The sequence below is a fragment of the Mobula hypostoma genome, chromosome 20 (genome assembly GCF_963921235.1).
Source record: "Mobula hypostoma chromosome 20, sMobHyp1.1, whole genome shotgun sequence".
NCBI lineage: Eukaryota > Metazoa > Chordata > Chondrichthyes > Myliobatiformes > Myliobatidae > Mobula > Mobula hypostoma.
This window is the reverse complement of record NC_086116.1, coordinates 42832427-42847411: the sequence shown is the minus strand read 5'-3', so window position 1 is coordinate 42847411 and position 14985 is coordinate 42832427. Positions and strand designations below refer to the sequence as shown.

The 14985-nt window shown below is 42.0% G+C and overlaps 1 protein-coding gene across 4 annotated transcripts in view; it reads right to left on the bottom strand.

Moving 5' to 3' along the window:
- The window catches only part of sfmbt2 (Scm like with four mbt domains 2), a 226853-nt gene that overhangs the window by 176169 nt on the left and 35699 nt on the right, over window positions 1–14985 (bottom strand). For all 4 annotated transcript variants that reach the window (XM_063072736.1, XM_063072738.1, XM_063072739.1 and 1 more), the window contains exon 4: window positions 7004–7244. In XM_063072736.1, coding sequence (XP_062928806.1) covers window positions 7004–7244 — 241 coding nt within the window. The remainder of the gene's footprint in view (window positions 1–7003; window positions 7245–14985) is intronic.

Genomic DNA, 14985 nt, shown 5'->3' with positions numbered 1-14985 from the left:
ATCAAAGTTCAGGTGATAGCTTAGGTGTTGTAATATCTGTTTTTATTGACGTCACTTGAGAAGTCTTTTGGTGTCTGATGTTGCTTTTGGAACTTCCATTGCTGAGTTAACAAGACAGCTTTAGTATGAATAAAACTGATATTTGCTTCAACTTGTTCTGTATAAGACATCAAATTCTCATCCCAAACAACAGGAATTCTGCAGATGCTGGAAATTCAAGCAACACACATCAAAGTTGCTGGTGAACACAGCAGGCCAAGCAGCATCTGTAGGAAGAGGTACAGTCGACGTTTCAGGCCGAGACCCTTCGTCAGGACTAACTGAAGGAAGAGTTAGCAGTTCTTGTGTTGCTTTCAGCCTTAACTTTACAAGAAACTGAAGTCCTACACACATAGGAGGGGAGGAGAAGATGGCTGCGCAACGCAGCGCACGCGGCCGCTCCGAAATGGTATCGTATTTATTAAGTAGAGGCCATGCACGATCCTGATCTGATGGAGACGGATGTGAGAAGCACGGAGGAACATCTGGAGAAACTTCTGAAATGCCTGCTTCGCTGCCGCTGCTACTGTGCGATCGAGAATCTCTGGAGGGGAAGGTCCCAAATCCTCGGCTTTGCCTATTGCCGGGGCCGGGTTCGAAGCGCTCAGCAGAGATGGTGCTCGGTGTAGGAGGCTCAAAGTTTTCGGACGGACTGAAGAGTCGGCTGTGCTCAGGTGCTTCCAGGGTGTTGCATCGGCAAAATTGCAGCGCTGGAGATTCATGGCAGGAAGAGTTTCACTTCCTTCTACCGTCTGTGTGAGGTAATCGGACTTTCGAGAGACTTGGAGACTTTTTTTTACCGTGCCATGGTCTGTTCTTTATCAAATTAAGGTATTGCTTTCCACTGTTGTAACTATATGTTATAATTATGTGGTTTATGTCAGTTTTTTTTAGTCTTGGTTTGTCTTGTGTTTCTGTGATATTCTTCTGGAGGAACATTGTATCATTTCTTAATGCATGCAATACTAAATGACAATAAAAGAGGACTGTGTGTTCTCATAATCTGATCTAATCTAATAATGTCAGGCTGACATCATTTAAGAGGCAATTCAGTAAATGCTGGGAGCAGAATGCCCATTTACCTCACTGGAGAAGAGGTGGAAATGTATATTTAAGAATCTTCTCCAATGGACTGAGTCAAATGTTGTATCCCCACAGCAGATGGCCATCTCTTACAGATGCCCAGAAGCAGAGGTTTTCTCTACTAATGCCCAATTTTTCCACACACACAGCTCAATCGCTAAGGTCTGATTAGTGCTTATGTGTGGCAAACCTCAGAGACCTTTTAATATAAATATACCTCAGTCTGGAAGGTTATCATCAATATATAGTCATCTCATGCAATTGAAATGCAAAAGAAATCAGAATAACCAAGCAGAAGCTTCTTGCGAATATTGCCAGCCATCTCAATGTTCAACTAAGAGGTGTTATAACTCAAAAATACCACCTGGAGCAAACAGCATGGAATGGAAGAGGAGAATAGTGTTCAGACTTCCACAACATCTTTCAGGAGAAACTCTTAAGAAGGCTTTGTGAATTCCTGCTTTCATACGAGTAGCCGTAGCATAGATTAAAATCTCAATGGGATGCGCAATGCATAGCATCGTAACCAATGTGTGCTCTAGATTTCTCCATTCATTGGGAACTCAGAAGCAAAATTATGAATTCCATGCATCATGATATGTTCCCAGTTCTCCTCTGTTTTATTTCTTCTATTGAAATAAAATCTGTTTGCACACCAAAATACTGCAGGATCTAATTTCTGTTTTGATAAAAATGTTTTAAACTGGTATGTCAGCATCAATGGCAATAGACCAAACAAGTATATCCTACGACTTTAAGGGTCCATAACAGGATAAAAGTATTCCTGAGATCAAGCCCAGGGACTGCATTTGGGAAAACAGCATAATGCTTTGCTTTTGCATCAACTGTCCACTAAACAAAACTTAAAATCCAGCTGACTTCAACAAGAGTTCATGCCATGCATAATGAATATTTATGGAATGATGCACCCAGCATGCAGATATCATGATTTCATTACAGGCAGCAGTCTTTTCTGAGAGGTGCACGTCGGTTGTACTTTGAGAGTGAAGAACACAGCCTGCACTATGAAACTCCAAATCATCACTTAAAAAACTGAGGCACTCTGTGTCAGGGATATTTCCTGTGTTCTATCCATTCCTCATGAGGTCATGGAGAGAAGATACAAACAGAAAGTGGCGGAATTGAACGCAGGTCTGCCACTATAATATTGTTATGCTAATCATTATGCTATCATGACATTCCTTCCATCTCAATAGGATGTGGATGTTCTGTTGATACATAAATACTGCAGGTTCAGTGACTCACACTCTCACCAGGACGCAGACCGAGGGCTCAACGTATATTGTAGAGCAGTCAAACTGCTGACCCACCAAACCCCAACCCTCACAGGCAGCCTCTCCACCCTGAGCTGCAAGGCAGACTGGGATTTTCACCAGGTTCCTGGTACAGCAGCTCTCACAGTAACATGGGCTGCCGGGACAGCATCCCAGCACTGATTCTACTCGCACTCTCATTTCTACAAAATGCATCCTGAATGCTCTGCTGGGTTCCAGTGCATAATTCTGGAAGCCGCTTATCAAAAGGTACACCAAGCACGCAGAGTAAAAGAATGTGCAGTGCACTGGACTTAATTCAGATTTCAGAAACCACACATGAATACAATTATCAGAAGCAGGTTTATTATCACTGGCATGTGATGTGAAATTTGTTAACTCAGCAGCAGCAATTCAATGCAATACATAACGTAGAAGCAAAAAAAATAAAATCAATTACAGTATACTGTACGTATATTGAAAAGATTAAAACATGCAAAGAACAGAAATACTGAATATTAAAAAAAATGAGGTAGTGTCCAAGGTTTCAATGTCCATTTAGGAATCGGATGGCAGAGGGGAAGAAGCTGTTCCAGAATCGTTGAGTGTGTGCCTTCAGGCCTCTGTACCTCCTACCTGATGGTAACAGTGAGAAAAGGGCATGCCCTGGGTGCTGGAGGTCCTTAATAATGGACACTGCCTTTCTGAGACACCGCTCCCTGAAGATGCCCTGACTCCGCAGGCTAGTACCCAAGACGCAGAGGACTAGATCCACAATCCCTTGCAGCCTCTCCTGGCCCTGCGCAGCAATTACCTCTCCAAGTCACACTGAATGGAGAGATCAATATACCTCAAAAAAAACACTAACTAGAAATTGAGATAACTTAAAAGGGAGGTCACAACTTTTAAATTTTGGAATCTTGGTAGCTTGTATTTATACACTTTGCAAAGGTTAAATGCTTAATGGCCGATTATTATCTGTATCACTTAATTACTAAATATTTAAGTTTGAACAGTGTTTCATTCTAGTTTTTGCTCTTCTCCACTCAACTCCACCTTCCACTGGCCAAACCCCATTCATAGTACTTTCAAGGTTCCACATGGAAACCAAGTGTGCTTCAAGAACACCCTGGGGACCAATCTAACATTTTCTTATAATATATCTAAATGAAAGGAAATACTGCTAAATCAAAGCATTTGCAGTCCTGTAGATAAACACAACCAGCTATTTAAAAAAAAGATCTTTACAGAAACTATATAAAGAATAATTCTCTTGTTTAGTTTTATTTAGCTAAACCAATTCACAACATATTCACAATTCTAGAAAAAAATTAGTCTAAAATGAGAAAAATAATGAAATGCAACTGGTAACATGGGCAATAACTGATCAAGCTGCTAAATTTTGCAAAATTCAGCAAAACTGTATCCAAAGACACACTATAGTTACTTTGGATTAATGTTAGAGATGAATACATCAATAAAATGCATGAACAGTTTCATAACTAGATTTGACTCCTCCATTATTAAGTAAACCATAAGCCACTGTAGCAGAATTAAGCCATTCAGCCCATCGAGTCTGCTCTGCCATTTCATCACAGCTGATTTATTATCCCTCTCAACCCCATTCTCCTCCCTTCTCCCCATAACCTTTGACAGCGTAACTAATCAAGCACCTAACAAACTCCACTTTAAATATATTCAAATGACTCTGCTTCCACAGCCGTCTGTGGCAATGTAGTCCACAGATTCACTACTCTCTTGCTAAAGATTCCTCCTATTCTAAATGGACGTCCCTCTATTCTGATGCTGTGCCCTCCGGTCCTAGACTCTCTCACCACTGGAAACATCCTTTCCACTTCCACTATCTACATTTCAACATTCGATAGGTTTCAATGAGATACCCCCGACCCCCCCCCCCACTCCCCCCATTCTTCAAGAGACAGCTTACAGTTATTCAAGATTCATGTTGTAGATGAACAGGACATATTTTGTCATTAAAAAGCACGACCAGTAGGAGGAGCAGAATTTCATAGCTGCATTTGCTGCCTCCATTATTAATTCAGACACCTCATTCTAAGAAACAACACCATCTAAAATAACTAGTTTAAATACAAGTACAACCCCCAAAACAGTTGCCTTGAACTACCAGTAGATATCGCTGAATATATTTAGCAAGCAACACAAATAAGTGTAATGCATGGGTGCATTGCTCAATTTTTTAAAAATGGAATTTTGAAAAAACATACAAAGTAATTCAAATTTAAATCTCTCTTGGATTTTGACATTCATAACTTGCATATGTGTGTATTCATTGTGGAAAAGCTGAAAATGTGAATACATTTTACAAACTACTGCCAAGGACTCTTGATTATGCATTGTGCTTTAGAATTTCCCTACATTATTCTACTAGGGCATGCATTTAAAGTGAGACGTGGCAAGTTCAAAGGGAATGTGAGGGGCAAGTTTTTTTAAAATTAAGAGTTTGTGCCTGGAATACGCTGCCTGGGGTGGTGGTAAAGGCAGATACATTAGGGATTTTTAAGAGACATTTAGATAGGCTCATGTGAGGGTAAGGGAAGGATATGGACATTGTGAAGGCAGAAGGGATTAGTTTAGTTGGCCATTTGATTACTAATTTAACTGGTTTGGCACAACTTTGTGAGCCAAAGGGCCTGTTCATGTACTATGTTCCATATCAGAATTGTCACAAAAATTTTTAAGCTGTCACACATCTAAATTAAAGGCCAAATGTGCAGGGAAGAAAAGAATATGTATAATTCTCTGTCCAATACCAAGGAGACTTAAAAATGCCAGTTAACCAATTTTTCAAAATAAATTGTATTCCAAACCATTAACTTTAAAAAAAAAACCCGAACTTACTTCAATATTAAAATATTTATTGTGTCCAGTGGTCAATCTTTTGATTTTAATTGTCCTTCCCCCCCCACCACTGAAATTGTCCTGTAAATATTAGCTCTAGTAGCATAACTCTGATATTTATTATGATAACACAATTTGTGACTATCGTTCCCACTGTTAAAGTGTATCTAAAATATCAAGCTAATTCACATGTACAAATCCAGCCCCCCCGACCTCTGAATTTTTAGCCATTATTAGGTGTTTCGTTACAGCGTTTATCCCAAAGTGTACAAGACCAAAGAAAATGAAGCAGACACTAATTAGCCACTTGATATAGCTGCCTTCCTGAAAAACACTGCCCATTATACACAGCAAAAGAAAGGATTTTTATTTGATATTTTCCTTGAACTGCTGTGGGAGCTCTGTTGTGTTGAATACCAACTCAACTCATTATCTAGTACTCGTAAGAGCTGATCCAAATTACAGAATAACAAATTATATCAGCCTCAAATTAGACAAAAAAAGTTATGGAAAATAGAGGATCCTGGAAGTTTTATTCATCACCTAGCCATAACTAACATCTTTTTAATAACAGTCTTCTAATTAAATTCAGAGGTTTGTTTTAGTATCTTCTTTATTTATTCTGCAAATGTCTATAGTCAAAGTCCACAAAAAATCCGAACTAATCATTAAAGAAATATAGATCTAAGATTATTTGATGGCATTTTGAATACACAGAAGTGTAAAAGAGAACAAAATAATTGTTACTCTGGATCCGATGCAGCACAAAAAACCCCCAAAAAAATACATATGATAGTTTGTATATTATATATATCTATACACACACACACCCCTACACACCTACCTAATAATATAGATTGATTGTATGTCCACAAAGTGACACTAGACACAGGAGCGTCTGTACGCAAAGCAACTCGACAGGAAATGATATAGTGGTGGTGGGGGTGTGGGTTAGTAGGTGAAGGTGAAATATAATATACATTTGCATTCATCAAGACAGCTACACTTTGAATATTTGCTGATCAACTTCAGTAGACTAAAAAGGCTGGGTGACAGAGTTTTGGATGTGAAACTCAAAGTGGGCTTTCCCCACACACACTGGGTTAATCTTAAAATGCAGGAAACCTAGCTGCCCACAGCAAAACCTAGGAAGTCTATTAGATCAGGGCCTACCAACCTCAGGAATATACTTAGAATGTCACCCTGCCTCCTGTGAATGGTTAGCCACACACACTTTGTCCCATCCAAGTAAAAATCCAGTTTGCAAGTTCGAGCCCCCTTCCTGAAGGGCACAAGTTTTCCTTTTAATTGCTGCCCCTCTCCACCCCCACACTTCTTGTAGACAATACCACATACACAACCATTTAAAAAAAAATCCCCTCAATATTCTAATCAGTGGCCATGATTTTGTGACTGGGAAAGTGAGCAGAGAAATTTGGAATCTCGCCCAAGGTCTAAGATATCAGTCTCAGGCCATCTCAGCTCACAAGCGTCACCTAAATCCTGTCAACCAACTTACAGACAAGCTGACACCCCATGAACTCCAGCTGAGTACTTAAGCTTAGACATCAGAATCAGTTAATCAGTTTACCCCATTGCTCTTGTATGAACTTGCTTCTCAAAGCAAAGCTCAAGAACTTAGCAGAGCACATTTCCAGTAGACCACAGGACAATTTCTAGGATCCCTAATCATAGCAAACAATCCATAAACTTTACAGAGATCATACCTTCAGGAGGCTTCAACTCCTTCTCATTTTGCGAGCACCACCCAACAGGATGCAAGTCTGCAGTCATGACATCACACCAGAAGTCTGCCCTGCGGTCATCTCCATAACCACTATATCGCAGGAGTAAAAGTTGTCCACACGTCGTGATGATGGTGGCAACCCAGTACGTGTCCGGATTACTCTTATTAGCAACTTCCAACTTCATTCCCGGCTGGAAACTACTCTGGAGGCTGATCTCCACCTGCAAACAAGAGAAAAATATCAATTGTTTATTAAGACCATAAGACAAGAGCAGAATTAGGACATACGGTCCATTGAGTCTGTCTGCCAATCCATCCTGACTGATTTATTATCCCTCCCTACCCCATACAGCCGCCTTCTTCCCGTATGCTTTGACATTCCTACTAATCAAGAGCCCATCAACCTCTGCTTTAAAATATACCCAATGACTTGGCCTCCAAAGCCATCCATGGCAATGAATACCACAGATTCACCATTCACTGGCAAGAAGTTACTTATAATTTGTAAATTCATGATTTATGAATTTCTAATCAGTGGGAGACAACTGTATGGAGCAGAGTTATCCCATAAGACAGGAGTATTATGAAGGATCCACGGCACAGGCCACTAATCTCATCTACTCAATGTCAGCATTATGCTCCACACAAGCTTCTTCTTATCTTTAACATGATCAGCTAGATGATCAGCTGGTTGAGTGGTATTACAGGTATCGCACCCAATGTCAGTAAGACCAAGGAATTGATTGTGGACTTCAGGAAGGGAAGGTCGGGGGATCAGAAGTGGAAAAGGTGAGCAGTTTCAAGTTCCTAGACGTCAATATCTGAGAGGATCTAACCTGGGCCCAACTTAGTTGATGCAAATACAAAGAAGGCACAACAGTGGCTATACCCCATTAGGAGTTTGAGGAGATTTGGTACGTTACCAAGGACACTCACGAATTTCCACAGATGCAACATGGAGAGCATTTTAACTGGTTGCATCATTGTCTGGTGTGGAGGGTCCACTGCACAGGATCGGTAGAAGCTGTGAAAAGCTGTAGACTCAAGTCCGCTCCATCACGGGCACTACCCTCCCCAGCATCAAGGACACATTCAAAAGGCAGCATCCATCATTAAGAACCTCCATCACCCAAGATATGCCCCCTTCTCCTTGCTACCATCAAGGCAGAGGTACAGGAGCCCGAAAACACACACTCAATGTTTCATGAAACTTCTTCTCTTCCACCAACAGATTTCTGAATGGATAATTAACCCATGAACACTACCTTGCAATTTTTCCCTCTTTTTGCATTACTTTTTTTATATATACTTATTGTAATTTATAGTTTTTATTATGCATTGTACTGCTGTGGCAAAATAACAAATTTCATGACTTATGCCAGTGATAGTAAACCTGATTCTGGTATCATTCTGTTTCATTTTCTATATCCTAAATTCTTTAAAAACAATGTCTACGATGGTCGAAATTCCCAGCAATTGGAAATACTTAGTCAAGCTTTTACTATCAAGCAGAATCATAACTATTAGAATTATCAGGCCACCACCAAACTATTTCCCTGAGAAAGTAATCCATGCCTTAAGAAAACGTGGAAGAAATATGAGCTAAGTGACTCTGGCCATTGAATGATTGTTGGTGCCAGATGGGGTGGTTTGACTATCTCAGAAACTGATCTCCTGGGACTTGCACGCTCAACAGTCTCTAGAGTTTACAGAGAATCATGTGGGGAAAAAAACAAATCTGGTGAGTAGCACTTCTGTGGGCAAAAACACCCTGTTACTGAGAGGTCAGAGGAAAATGGCCTCAAACTGACAGGAAGGTGACTGTAACTCAAATAACCACACTTTACAATAGTGATGTGCAGAACAGCATCTATGAGCACACAATGCATCAAACCTTGAAATGGATGGGCTACAGCAGAAGACCATGAACATAAACTCAGCAACCACTTTATTAGGTACTCCTGTAGCTGATATAGACTAACAGCCTAGATACAAAAATAAAAAGGAAACCATCTTTTCCTCTATATACTCTGTAAAATAGGGATCTGTTCTCAATAATGCCTCTTCTGTCTAATCAGGGGTCTACATAGTTTAGCACGATGGCCTGTAACTGCTTCTTTTTTTTAAACTACATTGCCCATCATGATATTTGTCCCCAAATCTTGAATCTAGAAAACATTTGGATCTTGGAAAGATACTATAGATTGATGGTACATGGTAAGGCAATATTCAAAAGCCAACTTCCAAAAAATGATAAAGACTTAAGGAAGGAATGAGTGGGTGTAAGTGATTAGCTTTATTTATCACATGTACATTGAAATATTGAAACACAATGAAATACATCATTTAAGTCAACGCTGGAGGGCAGCCGGCAATTGCCATCATGCTTCCAGCACCAACACAGCATGTCCACAATTTACTAACCTTAACTTGCACGTATTTGGAATGCGGGAGGAAACCGGAACACCTGGAGAAAACTCACGTGGTCATGGAGAGAACGAAATCCTTACCGACAGCAACGGGTACTGAATCCAGATCGCTGGCACTAAAGTGATAAGCTAACTGTACACTGCTGTCCCATTAACATGATGACCTATAGCCTCCTACTCTTTTCGTTCTTTTTACAGCTACTATTTTTCTCTGAATCAACAACCTAGGAAATATTTGGGGCTCGGAAAGGAACTACGTGTGGTGTGTGGCAGGTCACTATCGTTCATGAGGCAACTGCTGAAAAAAGTTGAAAGGCCTGAAGCTCAAAAGAGGAATAGGCAGGAGTGAGGCCTGCAATTGAGTGTTGTGACACAGGATGGGCAGACACGAAGACTTTGAGCGACGTCACAATCTAATGGAGAGCACAAAGAAGGCAGGTTCCCAATGTTTGAGTCTACCTCATTCAGGTCCCTTTTACAAATAATAAAACAATAGTCACATCCTGTGAAGGAGTACTTCTACACAAGTACTCACAATACAGTTATTACATGTTAACGTACAGGTCCAGACCTCTGTATGCAATGATATATCACTTGTTCAGAGGACCCAGCAGGACAATCGCAGAATCTGAAAACCATGTAGTAAATCCCAAGTTTTATTCATAAAAGTGTCTCCATAAAATTCATACATAAATTTTTAAGTCAGTTGTTTTAACCTTGGAGAATTTAAGGGAAACTTACTATAAACAATTAAGTATCAATTATATCATGCCCACTTTATTCCCTGGAGCACAAGACAATGAGGGGAGATTTGATAGAGATATACAAAATTACGACAGGTATAGATAGGGTAAAACATGCCTTTTTTCCACTGAGGTTGGGTATGACTAGAAACAGAGGTCATGGGTTAAGGGTGAAATGTTTAAGGTGAACGTGAGGGTGAACTTCTTCACTCAGAGGGTGATGGGAGTGTGGAAAAAGCTGCCAGTTTACGTGGTACATGTGGGTTTGACTGCAACATTTAAGAAAAGTTTGGATAAGTACATGGGTGAGAGGGATACAGTTAGTGCAGGTTGATGGGACTAGGCAGAATAATATTTCAACATGGGCTAAATGGGCTGAAGAGCCTGTTTCTGTGCTGTGGTACTCTACAACTCTGACTCCACCTTCGTTTACCATTTCTAGTTATCTCCTTTCACAAGTGCAGGACTGCTAATACCGTTGACTAGACTTTAAGGAATAATGAGATGGGGATTCACCATCACAAAGTGAATAATGGTATTGGCCTGACTTAATGAACGTGAAACACTATAGCCTAGAGAAATGACTTTACAACTTTATGGAATTAGAAGAGTTTGCAAAAGTCTCAGGCTACGTCCACACTACACCAGATAATTTTGAAAACGAAGCTTTTTCTCTTCGTTATGACCCTCCATCCACACTAAAGTGGTATTTTCATCCCCTGAAAACGGAGATTTTCAGAAACAGTCTCCAGAGTGAATAAGTCTGAAAACGCCTAATATCCATTGTAGTGTGTACGGGGTAAGCGGAGAGATTTAAAAAATGTCATGAAAACACCACAACAACAATGCTTTTCTGCTTCTGTTTGGTACTGCGCAAGCACTGCCATACGGTTGTTATAAAGCACAGTCGGTGTGAACGGCGTGACAGTTAAATTGTAAAGTGAGCTTTTTTGACTATTTAAAAACGCTGTCATGACGTGCCGTAACAGATTGCCGCAGCGCGGCATTTCATTGATTTCTTGAACGCAAACCCCCACATAACCTAACAATTTCAGAACAGACGGCAACGAGACTGAAGCCAGAAGAGTTAGAAATGTACTCACCAAATACTTTGACCCATAGCTTACTGAATAAATAAGTATACTCACCTTGCCCTGTTTTCTGTCCTTGCTTGTATGAAGGTAAGGACAGAAAACACCCTCCGCCATCTCCAGTTTAAATTCCACACGAAATATTTTGGAGGATCAAGAACCAAGAAGGTTTACCTATTTATGCAAGTACTTCTCTGACACTAGATGTGTAACAGCCTAATCTAACATTGTATGGAAATACAAGATAACACTGATGCAGACATGTTTTTATACATTTAATAAGGTACTTCATTAATGCAACAGAGTTAGTCTGTTTTTCAATGTTCGTCATCGGCCAGGCCATACTGTCCGTGAACTCCCTGTCGGTTGCCTCCATACGCTCCAGTAATTCTTTTTTTTGAGTTTTAAATCCTGCGCGAGAGCCAAGAGCAAATTTTTCTACTCTGTAACTGGACAAACGCGCATCAAGTATATCGTTTCCTCTTCGCTTGTTTTCTGTGTGTCCTGCGCATGCCCAGTAGGAGATTCGCTCAAATATCCGGCTAATGTGGATGGAGATATTTTGAAAAACGCTTAGTATGGACGCCTGTCATTTTCACTTGAAACCAGCGTTTTCAAAATTTTCCGGCGTAGTGTGGACTTAGTCTCAGAGATCGACACCTTCAATTACAATACACATGAAAAATGCTAGAGGAACTCAGCAGGTCAGAGAGCATCTGTGGAAGGGAGTAAACAGGCAATGCTCAGGGCAAGACCCTTCATGAATCTTGACTAAGTGTCTCAGCCTGAAACACCGACTGTTGATTCCTTTCGTAGATGCCGCCTGACCAGATGAGTTCCTCATCAACGTGTGTGTTGTTCTGAGTTTCCGGCATTGCCGAATCTCTTGCATTTATGATCTCTTCAATTAAGAGTTTTGCGGAAGTTTCATCGGATCCGTTAATAGGACTGAGGAGAGTTAGTTTCAGTATGGTGTATTCTGATGATCAACTGAATATTCTCGCAGTTGCCAGAAATGAACTTACCAGATGTGATCTCTACAGCCAATTCCTAAAGAAATGCCCCCCAATGCAAGTAGCACTCTTGCTGCAGAGACAGTGTTGTTCATTAATGAATAGATGGTGCAGGGATGGGAGGGGTTGGAAGAGGATGCCGAGAGGATTAAAGGGGTCTGGTCAGACTGGATAGGAACAGATCTCCCCCCCCACCAGGAGCACGCTCTTTGTGCAAGTGGATCATGGACACCCTACTGGGAAATCTCTTTAAGGGGGTAATATTACATGACTGGAGTTTATTACGCTTACATTTTTGGGAAGCTTGAAATACAGGAAAATCTTCACATCCATGTTGTGAGCTTCAAGACAGGGTAGAGAAAATCTCCTCTCCTCGAGCTCACTGTTTGAGCAAACTCCCTGATGAATCACTAACAGCAGCCTGGAATGGTGCTGAATATGGGAAGCTGAAAGTGACAGAGACTACCACCACCAAAGGAAAAGGACACATGCAAGTCCGATTTCATGTCACAGATCCCACTGAGATCTGAGTGGCGCTTAACTGATGGCCCACTCAGAGGAAAAGCAGCTAGCGTGATCTGTTATTGCAAATAATAACATGTTTTTATTCAGTACTAGACAATGGGGTGACCCGTTGGGGCACCTTTTGAGAGATGGGTAGTGCAGTCTGATGAGACCAGAATGAACATTAAATTTTCCTGAATGCTATTGGTATTGCTTTGCTTTGGAAACAGAAGTAGTAAACCCCAGTTTATTAAAGAAGAACGAGCGTAGCAAAGCAAATATAGCTCGTTCTCATTTAACGAAGGACACTTATGATGGCATCATTTCTGGTTTATCTGCCATCCAAATGTCCTCTTTCTTTAAGGGTCGTGGTTTCCCTTCTGCCGTCATCAATGATGCCCTCACCTGCATCTCCTCCATTTCCTACACCGGCCCTCACTCCATCCTCCTGTCACCACAACAGGGACAGAGTTCCTCTTGTCGTCACCTACTACCCCACCAGCCTCCAGATCCAGCACATTATCCTCCACAACTTCCACCACCTTCAACAGGACCTCAACACTAAGCACATCTTTCCCTCTCCACCCCTCTCCACTTTCCGCAGGGATCGGTCCCTCCACGACTCCCTGATCCACACGTCCATCCCCAAGGAACTCCCACCCGGCACTTACCCCTGTAAGTGTAAGTGCTACACCTGTCCCTACACCTCCTCTCTTGTAACCATTCAGGGCCCCAAACAGTCCTTCCAGGTGAGGCAACACTTCACTTGAGAGTCTGTTGGGGTCACCTATTGCATCCGGTGCTCCCGGTGCGGCCTCCTCTACATCGGTGAAACCTGACGCAGATTGGGGAACCGCTTCGTCGAGCACCTTTGCTCCGTCCGCCACAACAGACAAGGTCTCCCAGTTGCCACCCACTTCAACTCCGCTTCACATTCCCATTCAGGTATCTCCATACATGGCCTCCTCTACTGCCATGATGAGGCTAAACTCAGGTTGGAGGAGCAACACCTCATATACCATCTGGGTAGTCTCCAGCCCCTGGGCATGAACAGTGAATTCTCCAACTTCCAGTAATTCCCTCCCCCTCCCTTCCACGATCCCTGTTTCATTCTGCCCCCTCCCCCAGCTACCTATCACCTCCCTCATGGTTCCACCTCCTACTACCCATTGTGCTTTCCCCTATTCCTTCTTCACATTTCCTGCCTATCACCTCCCTGCTTCCCCTCCCCCACCCCTTTATCTGTCCCCTTACTGGTTTTTCACCTGGCACCTACCAGCCTTCTTCCCACCCTCCCCCAACCTCCTTTACAGGGCCTCTGCCTCCTCTCTCTTCAGTCCTGACGAAGGGTTCCGGCCCAAAACGTTGACTGATCATTTCCACGGATGCTGCCCAACCTGCTGAGTTCCTCCAGCGTGTTGTGAGTGTTGCTCTGACCCCAGCATCAGCAGGGTATTTTGATGGCATTATTTCTGGTTTATCTGCCACCCTTGTGCCTCTCGTTGTCATTCTGGAGAGGTGCAGCCCTTTCATACCCCGTCTCTTCATCTCTTCTGCTGTCTGTTGTTTGTCTCTGATCCTGGAGATGTGCATGCCTCTCCTCCTCTGTCTCTTCTTCACTCATCTTTTTTTGTCTTGACTTTGATCCTGGAGTCTTGTGGCCCTGGCCTCATCTGATTCCTGTTCTCTCCCTCTCCTTGCCACTTCCCAACGATGTTTGGCGTCATCGCATGACCATAATGTCCCCCTTCCCTTTCCACGCAGCATAATTAGGGTGACCATTTTTTTTTAAACCCTAATGCTGGACAGAAGATAAGAAGCAGTAACACCAAAGGATGCTGATTATTCTTGATAATGTGGTTGGCACTCTCCTAAATGGACGTGATATAGTCACCGCTGCCCTTTGACCACAGCAAAGGGTTTTATGGGTGTCTCGAAGTATGTCATTACAATAAGATTTAATTATTGATGGATGGCAATTAGATCTGTCCCAATCCTGCACATGCTGATGGTGATTAGCAGAATGTGGACCCCTCAAAATAGAGCTGCCCTGCCCTTTTGCTCCGGTAGGTGTTGCTACTGAGGCTGGCCGTGCGCATGTGTCGGGCTATCGCGTCCCGATTTCCATGATGGCGGATTGGCTCTCAGGCTAAAAGGGAGCCTGTTGATTTTTGGCGAATGA